General features: G+C 60.6%; 1 protein-coding gene across 1 annotated transcript in view; it reads right to left on the bottom strand.

Annotated features, from left to right (window-relative positions):
• The window catches only part of LOC137335684 (cytochrome c oxidase subunit 5B, mitochondrial-like), a 115,019-nt gene extending 103,743 nt beyond the window's left edge, over positions 1-11,276 (bottom strand). The window contains exons 1-3 of the mRNA XM_068000976.1: positions 11,116-11,276; positions 1,962-2,032; positions 658-757 (exon numbers count right to left, since the gene is read on the bottom strand). Of these exons, the coding sequence (XP_067857077.1) occupies positions 658-757; positions 1,962-2,032; positions 11,116-11,260 (316 nt within the window). The 5' untranslated portion in view covers positions 11,261-11,276. The remainder of the gene's footprint in view (positions 1-657; positions 758-1,961; positions 2,033-11,115) is intronic.
• Between the last annotated feature and the right edge of the window lie 1,269 nt (positions 11,277-12,545).

Consider the following 12,545-nt stretch of genomic DNA (forward strand, 5'->3'; position numbering starts at 1 on the left):
TCAGAGACTGAATCCTGTACTCACCCCCCCCAGAGACTGAATCCTGTACTCACCCCCCCCCCCCCAGAGGACTGAATCCTGTACTCACCCCCCCCCCCCCCCCCCCCCCCAGAGACTGAATCCTGTACTCACCCCCCCCCCCCAAGACTGAATCCTGTACTCACCCCCCCCCCCCCCCCAGAGACTGAATCCTGTACTCACCCCCCCCCCCCCCCCCCAGAGACTGAATCCTGTACTCACCCCCCCCCCAGAGACTGAATCCTGTACTCACCCCCCCCCCCAGAGACTGAATCCTGTACTCACCCCCCCCCCAGAGACTGAATCCTGTACTCACCCCCCCCCCAGAGACTGAATCCTGTACTCACCCCCCCCCCAGAGACTGAATCCTGTACTCACCCCCCCCCCAGAGACTGAATCCTGTACTCCCCCCCCCCCCCCCCAGAGACTGAATCCCGTACTCACCCCCCCCCCCCAGAGACTGAATCCTGTACTCCCCCCCCCCCCCCAGAGACTGAATCCTGTACTCCCCCCCCCCCCCAGAGACTGAATCCTGACTCACACCCCCCCCCCAAGAGACTGAATCCTGTACTCACCCCCCCCCCCAGAGACTGAATCCTGTACTCACCCCCCCCCCCAGAGACTGAATCCCGTACTTACACACACAGCCCACAAGCCTCTTGTTGGTGACAGACGGTACAATGTGAGGATCATCCTTGGTCCCTGCGTACTCCTTGGGCTTCAGCACATTGAACGGATCCTAAAGAGGAGGAAAGACGACCAGATCCAGTCACGGCCCAGTCAATGGGAGCCCAGCCCTTACTACCCCAAAACAGGCAACAAGGCTCAATCGTTCCTCACTTGTCTCCAGGGGGCCTTCCAGCTCACCCTGGCCACCCTCTCCCCACTTCACTGCACCCCAGATTTCGGCCGAGGATTAAGGGATGGACAGACCTCCTCATTCAGGGAGAGCTGGACACGGGCTCCTCCCCGGGGATCTATTGACCTCTGAACACAGGAGGTCTCACTGGCCTCCATCCCTCATGGAAAGAGCCCACCGCAGCCTCCCAGCCCTGGGCCCAAACCTCCACACCCCCAGCCAGAATTGGAGGAGTGCAGAGATCGCGGAGGGTTGTCGGAGTTTAGAGAGATAGGGAGGGGGACGAGGCCGCGGAGGGATTTGAAAACAAGGATGAGAATTTTAAAATCGAGGCGTTCCCAGACCAGGAGCCAATGTTGGTCAGCGAGCACAGGGTTTGCTGCGAATTAAGATACGGGCAGCAGAGTTTTGGGATGAGCTGAGGTTTACAGAGGGTGCACTTAAAACACAGCTCGCAGATGGAGGCCGGCCAGGACACCATTCGAATAGTCACGTCTGTCGGCCACAACGGCATGGATGAGGGTTTCAGCTGCAGATGGGCTGAGGCAGGCGAGATTTCAGAGGTGGAAGTAGGCGGTCTTGCTGATGGAGGGGATGTGTGGTCAGAAGAGCAGCTCAGGGTCGAGGATGTGAAAAGTCAGTTTCAGGCAGTGGCACAACTGAGCTCGAAACATGGCAGGGGGAGGGTTCCCTCACCAGTCAGAGCGAATCTCACACAGGTTGTGAATGGAAAGGAGGAAATATGGTCAGCCTCACACCCATCAGAAGTACCCAACCAGAGACAGGGTCCTGACACCCTGCACAACCCCCATTAGGGACACTCCAGCCTTCAAAAGCACCCAATGCCAGGCAGCGGCTGATGGAGTCAGCGAGCTCTCCTCAACCCTTGGATTGGGGGCTGAGAGGGGATGTGGGGGTCAGGGGGTTTGAGCAGGTACTCCATCAAACCTGAAGACGGAGTGCTAGCACCGTCCAATCTGTAGGGGCAGAGTAACACACACTGAACAGCCGTGAGACTCTCCCCCCTCCCCTCGTATATTTGAGCGTTCCTAGATTGTCACGCTCCTCGAGGTTCCTTACGTACCTTCCCGGCTTTCAAAGCCTGCATGATTTTCTTCTCCAACCCGGTTGCTTGCTCTTCATCAGTTGGGATACCTGCAATTCCAAGGGGAAAACACACCTATTAAAAAGAGAGAGATAGGGACGGCCAATGGGATCCTATCACTGGGCCGTGGGCTGGAGGGGAGGAGAGCTGCCAGGTTTTTCTATTCGGGTCGATTAGACGCAGACTCCTCCTGTTCCATTCAATTAGGTTCCGCCTTTGAGGAAGAAGCTTCCCGTTTCCCTATCCCACGATCTGCCCTGCTGACAGTGGACATTGGAGTGACGCTCCGGCTCGAGGGGCTGAATGGCCTACTCCTGCTCTTATGGTCAACGGGCAGGGGTCACCTAAACTGACCTCGGACCTGCCTGCTAGCTACATGGATACATGATACGAGTTTGAGCTGCCCAATCATGGGTGAGGTAGAGGGAGCTTTACTCCATATCTAACCCGTGCTGTAAGACCATAAGAGATAGGAGTAGGCCATTTGGTCATAGGAACAGGAGTAGGCCATTCAGCCCCTCAAGCCTGCTCCACCATTTGATAAGATCATGGCTGATCTGTGATCTAACTCCATATACCTGCCTTTGGCCCATATCCCTTAATACCTTTGGTTGCCAAAAAGCTATCTCTCTCAGATTTAAATTTAGCAATTGAGCTAGTATCAATTGCCGTTTGCGGAAGAGAGTTCCAAACTTCTACCACCCTTTGTGTGTAGTCCCTCGAGCCTGCTCCGCCATTCAATGAGATCATGGCTGATCTGATTTTACCTCAACTCCACTTTCCCCGCCCTTTCCCCATATCCTTTGACTCCCTTGCTGATCAAAAATTTGTCCAACTCAGCCTTGAATGTGTTCAATGACTCAGCCTCCACAGCTTTTTGGGGGAAAGAATTCCAAAGATTCATGACCCTCTGGGAGAAGAAATTCCTCCTCATTTCCGTCTGAAACGGGCGACCCCTTATTCTGAGACTATGCCCCTAGTTTTAGATTCCCCCATGAGGGGTAACATCCTCTCAGCATCGACCCTATCGAGTCCCCTCAGAATCTTGTATGTTTCAATAACATCTCCTCTCATTCTTCTAAACTCCAATGAGTATAGACCCAACCTGTTCAATCTTTCCTCATAAGACAACCCTTCCAAACCCGGAATCAACCTAGTGAACCTTCTCTGAACTGCCTCCAATGCAAGTATGTCCTTCCTTAAATAAGGGCACCAGAACTGTATGCAGTACTCGAGGTGTGGTCTCACCAGCACCCTGGACAGTTGTAGCATGACTTCCCTGCTTTTATACTCCATCCCCCTAGAAATAAAGGACAATATTCCGTTTGCCTTCCGGATTACCTGCTGCACCTGTATGTTGACTGTGTTTCATGTACGAGAACACCCAGATCCCTCTGTACCGCAGCATTTTGTATTATTTCTCCATTCAAATAATATTTTGCTTTTTTATTTTTCCTCCCAAAGTGGGTGACTTCACATTTTCCACATTATATTCCACTTTGTCCTCATTGCAACTTGCTTTTCCACCTATCTTTGTATCATCAGCAAATTTGGCCACAAGACACTCTGTTCCTTCATCCAAGTCATTGATATATATTGTAAATAGTTGAGGCCCCAGCACTGATCCCTGTGGTACCCCACTAGTTACAGATTGCCATTTTGAAAATGACCCTTTTATCCCGACTCTTTGTTTTCTGTTCGTTAGCCAATCCTCTATCCATGCCAGTGTATTACCCCCAACACCATGAGCTCTTATCTTGTGCAGTAATCTTTTATGTGGCACCTTATCGAATGCCTTTTGGAAATCCAAATATACTGCATCCATTGGTTCCCCTTTATCCACCCTGCCCGTTACTTCCTCAAAGAACTCTAATAAATTTGTCAGACATGATTTCCCCTTCATAAAACCACAATGACTCTCCTTGATTGTATTATGAGTCTCCAAATGTCCTGCTACTAATTCCTTAATAATGGATTCTAGCATTTTCCCAATGATAGATGTTAGGCTAACTGGTCTATAGTTACCTGCTTTCTGTCTCACTCCCTTCTTAAATAGGGGAGTTACATTTGCCTGCCCTGGGAGTGTTTGATGGGACAGTGCAGAGGGAGCTTTACTCTGTATCTAACCCATGCAGTACCTGCCCTGGGAGTGTTTGATGGGACAGTGCAGAGGGAGCTTTACTCTGTATCTAACCCGTGCTGTACCTGCCCTGGGAGTGTTTGACGGGACAGTGTAGAGGGAGCTTTACTCTGTATCTAACCTATGCTGTACCTGCCCTGGGGGTGTATTTGGGCATAGTATGGCGGGACAATTTTACTGGATTCTCTTTGCATCTATGGGATATCCCCACTTCCTGATTTCTCTCATTGAATAGGAAGCAGAAGGCAAAGGGGGCCTAACTTGTTTTGATTACAAATGATTGATATATTTGGAAGTCAGACTAATAAAAAAGTTAAGTCAGAAAACTCATGGCCAGGGGGTGGTAAGTAAGGGTCAGTGACAGCACTCCAGGCAATTCACACCAACTCGAAACTCAGGCAAGCTGCACCCCCCCCATGCAACGCCAACAGAAGGAAAAACACCATTCGGCAAATCAAAATTCCTTCCTCACATGTTAGTGGCTTAGAATAGGAGACGACCGTTCGGCCCATCGTGCCCGTGCTAGCTCTTCAGCTGGCGCTGCCTGCTCCAATCGCTGCCCTTTCCCCATATCCTTTTATATTCTTCCGTTCCAAATCCTTATCCGATTTCCCCCTCAACAATGTTGGTCTGTGCCTCAATAGCCCGTAAAACTTTCCCTGTTCTAATCCATTTCTCAAAACATTCCCTCTGACTGCCCCCTCATTCGTCTGGTGAGAATCCTCAGTCTGTTTCCCCCCCCGCCCCCATTACTGATTCACCAACCAGTGGGAACAATCTTTCACTGCCTACCCTCACAAAACCGGTTGGCCGTTTGAAAGCCTCGACTGCATCTCCCTTATCCTTCTCCGCTCCAGTGAGAAAAGCCTGTTTTTCAGGCAGTTTGTTGTAACTACCCCTCTCATGGCAGGTCCCCTTGCATGGCTCCAGAAAGGGGTTGCAAGAACTCCCACTGGCAACCTTCACCCCACTCCACCAATCTGGCCGCAGAAGCCTGGGCTGGTTTGTCCCGGCTGAATTTAGTTTGGAACGGGCTGCACTCGGCGCTGTGGTCTCACTGGGGGAGAAAATATCCCGAATCAGAGCCCACGAGATCGTGGAGCATCGGCAGAGAGAGGTAACGCAGGCACGAGGCCAGGGAGAACAATGTGGGGACACAATCTGACTAATGCCAGCTGCATTTGAAGGGTTTGTGTCCACAGTACCTCTCTGGGAGGACTGTCCCAGCACCTCACTGAGCGAAGAATCCTTTCTGATCGAGCGACGGGGAAAGTCGAGATGCGTTCTGAACCCCACCCAGGGCCTCACCAGACTCCCACTCAACTGGCTGAGGGGTCCAGAGCCCCAGCCCCCTGCCTGGGTAAGGGGTAACAGCCACCGGAAACACGGTCCCTGCACTCCCAGAGGTTGCCCCCAGCACTGAGTATCTAACTTGTGCGTCTTTTGGCCGTGTCAGCGGGTAAGCACTCGATCCTGAGTCCCACTCCAGAGACTTCAGCCTGTAATCTAGGCCGACACTCCCATCGCAGTACTGAGGGAGTGCTGCACGTCTTTCGGATGAGATGTTAAACAGAGAGGCCCAGGCTGCCCTCTCGGCTGGTTGCAAAAGATCGCACGGCCACTATTCGAAGGGGAGTTCTCCCCGGTGCCCTGGGCCAATATTTATCTCTCAACCAACATCACCGAAACAGATGATCGGGTCATTATCTCATGGCTGTTTGTGGGATCTTGCTGTGCGCAAAATGGCTGCTGCGTTTCCTACATTACAACAGTGACTACACTTCAAAATACTTGATTGCCTGGGAAGCGCCTTGGCACACACCTCAGCGATTCAGACACTGCCCACGTCCGACTCCCACTGATCTTGGGTCAGCCGCCGGCGTCGGGCGCAGGAGACAGCGGTCAGTTAGCGAGAGGACCAAGCATGCCACACATCGGCACTCGCCAACACCGCGGGATAAAGCTCGGCAACGCACTCATCCGCACCAAGTCTACCGCCACCGCACTGCGGTAAACGAAGCAGCAAGGCCGTCAGCCGCAAAGCGGAAGCTCCCGAGCCCACTGACCTTTCTAGTCTTCACTGCCGCAGCCCGTTACAGCACCTGTAAGAGCCCATTGGTGAAATGTCCCATTAATAAGACCACACGGTAAAGGTCTTTGCGGATTGATAGAAGGGGACGGACAGTTAGTGCCGGGTCCCCCAACCGCTGAGCGCAACAGTGGCAGAAACCGCTGTACTTGCAGGGTTCGGCCCAGCGTCCCCGTGGGAGGATTCTCCCCCCCACTCCGGCTCCCAGGTAGTCAGGGCCGGTGACCGAGAGTCACCGCTGGGAGCAGCCTCCTTTCAGAGCGGTTCCCCTACCGGGAGTTTGAGAGCCACACACTGCAGCTGGCGGGGCAGGGATCGCCCAGGAGAGAGGGGGTCAGACAAGAGGGACCGGCCCCCTCAGGGGCGTCCTCCTTCCGCCCAAGGAACGCAGCCGATCACCATGGGCTGGACAGAATCCAAATCCTCAGGGAAACGTGACCCTGGGCATAGCCCGTAACACGATCCTCAAACCCCGGGCCCGGGGGTGAATCCCTCCCCTCCCTCCCTCGAACCCCGGGGTGAATCCCTCCCCTCCCTCCCTCGAACCCCGGGGTGAATCCCTCCCCTCCCTCCCTCGAACCCCGGGGTGAATCCCTCCCCTCCCTCCCTCGAACCCCGGGCCCGGGGGTGAATCCCTCCCCTCCCTCGAACCCCGGGCCCGGGGGTGAATCCCTCCCCTCCCTCCCTCGAACCCCGGGCCCGGGGGTGAATCCCTCCCCTCCCTCCCTCGAACCCCGGGCCCGGGGGTGAATCCCTCCCCTCCCTCGAACCCCGGGCCCGGGGGTGAATCCCTCCCCTCCCTCCCTCCCTCGAACCCCGGGCCCGGGGGTGAATCCCTCCCCTCCCTCGAACCCCGGGCCCGGGGGTGAATCCCTCCCCTCCCTCCCTCCCTCGAACCCCGGGCCCGGGGGTGAATCCCTCCCCTCCCTCGAACCCCGGGCGTGAATCCCTCCCCTCCCTCCCTCGAACCCCGGGCCCGGGGGTGAATCCCTCCCCTCCCTCCCTCGAACCCCGGGCCTGGGGGTGAATCCCTCCCCTCCCTCGAACCCCGGGGGTGAATCCCTCCCCTCCCTCCCTCCTCCCTCAAACCCCGGGCCTGGAGTGAATCCCTCCCCTCACTCCTCCCTCAAACCCCGGGCCTGGAGTGAATCCCTCCCCTCACTCCCTCAAACCCCGGGCCTGGAGTGAATCCCTCCCCTCACTCACTCCTCCCTCAAACCCCGGGCCTGGAGTGAATCCCTCCCCTCACTCACTCCTCCCTCAAACCCCGGGCCTGGAGTGAATCCTTCCACTCACTCCCTCCTCCCTCAAACCCCGGGCCGGGAGTGAATCCCTCCCCTCACTCCCTCCCTCAAACCCCAGGCCTGGAGTGAATCCCTCCCCTCAAACCCTGGGCCTGGAGTGAATCCCTCCCCTCACTCCCTCCTCCCTCAAACCCCGGGCCTGGAGTGAATCCCTCCCCTCCCTCCCTCCCTCCCCTCAAACCCCGGGCCGGGAGTGAATCCCTCCCCTCACTCCCTCCTCCCTCAAACCCCGGGCCGGGAGTGAATCCCTCCCCTCACTCCCTCCTCCCTCAAACCCCGGAGTTAATCCCTCCCCTCACTCCCTCCTCCCTCAAACCCGGGCCTGGAGTGAATCCCTCCTCTCAAACCCCGGGCCTGGAGTGAATCCCTCCCCTCAAACCCCGGGCCTGGAGTGAATCCCTCCCCTCAAACCCCGGGCCTGGAGTGAATCCCTCCCCTCAAACCCCGGGCCTGGAGTGAATCCCTCCCCTCAAACCCCGGGCCTGGAGTGAATCCCTCCCCTCAAACCCCGGGCCTGGAGTGAATCCCTCCCCTCACTCCCTCCTCCCTCAAACCCCGGGCCTGGAGTGAATCCCTCCCCTCCCTCCCCTCAAACCCCGGGCCTGGAGTGAATCCCTCCCCTCCCTCCCCTCAAACCCCGGGCCTGGAGTGAATCCCTCCCCTCAAACCCCGGGCCTGGAGTGAATCCCTCCCCTCAAACCCCGGGCCTGGAGTGAATCCCTCCCCTCAAACCCCGGGCCTGGAGTGAATCCCTCCCCTCAAACCCCGGGCCTGGAGTGAATCCCTCCCCTCACTCCCTCCTCCCTCAAACCCCGGGCCTGGAGTGAATCCCTCCCCTCCCTCCCCTCAAACCCCGGGCCTGGAGTGAATCCCTCCCCTCCCTCCCCTCAAACCCCGGGCCGGGAGTGAATCCCTCCCCTCAAACCCCGGGCCGGGAGTGAATCCCTCCCCTCAAACCCCGGGCCGGGAGTGAATCCCTCCCCTCAAACCCCGGGCCGGGAGTGAATCCCTCCCCTCAAACCCCGGGCCTGGAGTGAATCCCTCCCCTCAAACCCCGGGCCTGGAGTGAATCCCTCCCCTCAAACCCCGGGCCTGGAGTGAATCCCTCCCCTCAAACCCCGGGCCTGGAGTGAATCCCTCCCCTCAAACCCCGGGCCTGGAGTGAATCCCTCCCCTCAAACCCCGGGCCTGGAGTGAATCCCTCCCCTCAAACCCCGGGCCTGGAGTGAATCCCTCCCCTCAAACCCCGGGCCTGGAGTGAATCCCTCCCCTCAAACCCCGGGCCTGGAGTGAATCCCTCCCCTCAAACCCCGGGCCTGGAGTGAATCCCTCCCCTCAAACCCCGGGCCTGGAGTGAATCCCTCCCCTCAAACCCCGGGCCTGGAGTGAATCCCTCCCTCAAACCCCGGGCCTGGAGTGAATCCCTCCCCTCAAACCCCGGGCCTGGAGTGAATCCCTCCCCTCAAACCCGGGCCTGGAGTGAATCCCTCCCCTCAAACCCCGGGCCTGGAGTGAATCCCTCCCCTCAAACCCCGGGCCTGGAGTGAATCCCTCCCCTCAAACCCCGGGCCTGGAGTGAATCCCTCCCCTCAAACCCCGGGCCTGGAGTGAATCCCTCCCCTCAAACCCCGGGCCTGGTGTGAATCCCTCCCCTCAAACCCCGGGCCTGGAGTGAATCCCTCCCCTCACTCCCTCCTCCCTCAAACCCCAGGCCGGGAGTGAATCCCTCCCCTCACTCCCTCAAACCCCGGGCCTGGAGTGAATCCCTCCCCTCAAACCCCGGGCCGGGAGTGAATCCCTCCCCTCACTCCCTCCCTCCCCTCAAACCCCGGGCCGGGAGTGAATCCCTCCCCTCACTCCCTCCCCTCAAACCCCGGGCCGGGAGTGAATCCCTCCCCTCACTCCCTCCTCCCTCAAACCCCGGATTGAATCCCTCCCCTCACTCCCTCCTCCCTCAAACCCCGGGCCTGGAGTGAATCCCTCCCCTCACTCCCTCAAACCCCGGGCCTGGAGTGAATCCCTCCCCTCAAACCCCGGGCCGGGAGTGAATCCCTCCCCTCACTCCCTCCCTCAAACCCCGGGCCGGGAGTGAATCCCTCCCCTCACTCCCTCCCTCAAACCCCGGGCCGGGAGTGAATCCCTCCCCTCACTCCCTCCCTCAAACCCCGGGCCGGGAGTGAATCCCTCCCCTCACTCCCTCCCTCAAACCCCGGGCCTGGAGTGAATCCCTCCCTCAAACCCCGGGCCTGGAGTGAATCCCTCCCCTCACTCCCTCCCCTCAAACCCCGGGCCTGGAGTGAATCCCTCCCCTCACTCCCCCCCTCAAACCCCGGGCCTGGAGTGAATCCCTCCCCTCACTCCCTCCCTCAAACCCCGGGCCTGGAGTGAATCCCTCCCCTCACTCCCCCCCTCAAACCCCGGGCCTGGAGTGAATCCCTCCCTCAAACCCCGGGCCTGGAGTGAATCCCTCCCCTCACTCCCCCCCTCAAACCCCGGGCCTGGAGTGAATCCCTCCCCTCACTCCCTCAAACCCCGGGCCTGGAGTGAATCCCTCCCCTCACTCCCCCCCTCAAACCCCGGGCCTGGAGTGAATCCCTCCCCTCACTCCCTCAAACCCCGGGCCTGGAGTGAATCCCTCCCCTCACTCCCCCCCTCAAACCCCGGGCCTGGAGTGAATCCCTCCCCTCACTCCCCCCCTCAAACCCCGGGCCTGGAGTGAATCCCTCCCCTCACTCCCCCCCTCAAACCCCGGGCCTGGAGTGAATCCCTCCCCTCACTCCCCCCCTCAAACCCCGGGCCTGGAGTGAATCCCTCCCCTCACTCCCCCCCTCAAACCCCGGGCCTGGAGTGAATCCCTCCCTCAAACCCCGGGCCTGGAGTGAATCCCTCCCTCAAACCCCGGGCCTGGAGTGAATCCCTCCCCTCACTCCCCCCCTCAAACCCCGGGCCTGGAGTGAATCCCTCCCCTCACTCCCCCCCTCAAACCCCGGGCCTGGAGTGAATCCCTCCCCTCACTCCCCCCCTCAAACCCCGGGCCTGGAGTGAATCCCTCCCCTCACTCCCCCCCTCAAACCCCGGGCCTGGAGTGAATCCCTCCCCTCACTCCCCCCCTCAAACCCCGGGCCTGGAGTGAATCCCTCCCCTCACTCCCCCCCTCAAACCCCGGGCCTGGAGTGAATCCCTCCCCTCACTCCCCCCCTCAAACCCCGGGCCTGGAGTGAATCCCTCCCCTCACTCCCCCCCTCAAACCCCGGGCCTGGAGTGAATCCCTCCCCTCACTCCCCCCCTCAAACCCCGGGCCTGGAGTGAATCCCTCCCCTCACTCCCTCCCTCAAACCCCGGGCCTGGAGTGAATCCCTCCCCTCACTCCCCCCCTCAAACCCCGGGCCGGGAGTGAATCCCTCCCCTCACTCCTCCCCTCACTCCCCCCTCAAACCCCGGGCCGGGAGTGAATCCCTCCCCTCACTCCTCCCCTCACTCCCCCCCTCAAACCCCGGGCCGGGAGTGAATCTCTCCCTTATTTCCGGCCCGTGACCTTGAGCCGTGATCCCGGCCTCAGGCGCGGCTCCAGTCCCGCGTCCCCGCTTCCTCTTCACTCACCGCCGGACGCCAGCGCCCTGCAGGGGACGCGGCCTATCCCGGAAGCCGAGCCGGGGCCTCGAGTAGCCGCCAGAACGCAGCCGCGCTGCATCGCCCGCGCACCGGTCGCCATCACAAGTCGCGCCGCCATCTTGAGCTCGCACATTAAACCCCGCCCCCGGCCCCGCCCATAAATAACCGGCTCGGGACACAGGCCCCGCCCACTGCACCCAGCCCCGCCCCCTCCGAATCCTCGCAGGCCCCGCCCCCCCCCAGCCGCTCCCTCAATGCCAGCTCAGGACACAGGCCCCGCCCACTGCACTCCGCCCCGCCTCCGAATCCTCGCAGGCCCCGCCCCCCAGCCGTACCCTCAATGCCAGCTCAGGACACAGGCCCCGCCCACTGCACTCCGCCCCGCCTCCGAATCCTCGCAGGCCCCGCCCCCCAGCCGCACCCTCAATGCCAGCTCAGGACACAGGCCCCGCCTACTGCTCTAGGCCCCGCCCCCTACGCGCCTGCTCAGGCCCCGCCCCCCCCAGCCAGGTCCCGAAAGACCTGAGGATCCAGGCCACGCCCATTGTTTTTTAGCCCCGCCCCCTACGTGGCGGCTCAGGCTCCGCCCCCTCAGACATCCGGCGCTTGGGCCTCGGCCCCGCCCACCGCCGCCTGCTCGATCCCCGGGGTTTCCCCCCCTCTCCCCCAGGGACCGATCCCCGGGTTTCCCCCCCTCTCTCCCAGGGACCGATCCCCGGGGTTTCCCCCCCTCTCCCCCAGGGACCGATCCCCGGGGTTTCCCCCCCTCTCTCCCAGGGACCGATCCCCGGGGTTTCCCCCCCTCTCTCCCAGGGACCGATCCCCGGGGTTTCCCCCCCTCTCCCCCAGGGACCGATCCCCGGGGTTTCCCCCCCTCTCCCCCAGGGACCGATCCCCGGGGTTTCCCCCCCTCTCTCCCAGGGACCGATCCCCGGGGTTTCCCCCCCTCTCCCCCAGGGACCGATCCCCGGGGTTTCCCCCCCTCTCCCCCAGGGACCGATCCCCGGGGTTTAACCCCCTCTCCCCCAGGGACCGATCCCCGGGGTTTCCCCCCCTCTCTCCCAGGGACCGATCCCCGGGGTTTCCCCCCCTCTCCCCCAGGGACCGATCCCCGGGGTTTCCCCCCCCTCTCCCCCAGGGACCGATCCCCGGGGTTTCCCCCCCTCTCCCCCAGGGACCGATCCCCGGGGTTTCCCCCCCTCTCCCCCAGGGACCGATCCCCGGGGTTTCCCCCCCTCTCCCCCAGGGACCGATCCCCGGGGTTTCCCCCCCTCTCCCCCAGGGACCGATCCCCGGGGTTTCCCCCCCTCTCCCCCAGGGACCGATCCCCGGGGTTTCCCCCCCTCTCTCCCAGGGACCGATCCCCGGGGTTTCCCCCCCTCTCCCCCAGGGACCGATCCCCGGGGTTTAACCCCCTC

The sequence above is a fragment of the Heptranchias perlo genome, chromosome 20 (genome assembly GCF_035084215.1).
Source record: "Heptranchias perlo isolate sHepPer1 chromosome 20, sHepPer1.hap1, whole genome shotgun sequence".
Classification (NCBI taxonomy): Eukaryota; Metazoa; Chordata; class Chondrichthyes; order Hexanchiformes; family Hexanchidae; genus Heptranchias; species Heptranchias perlo.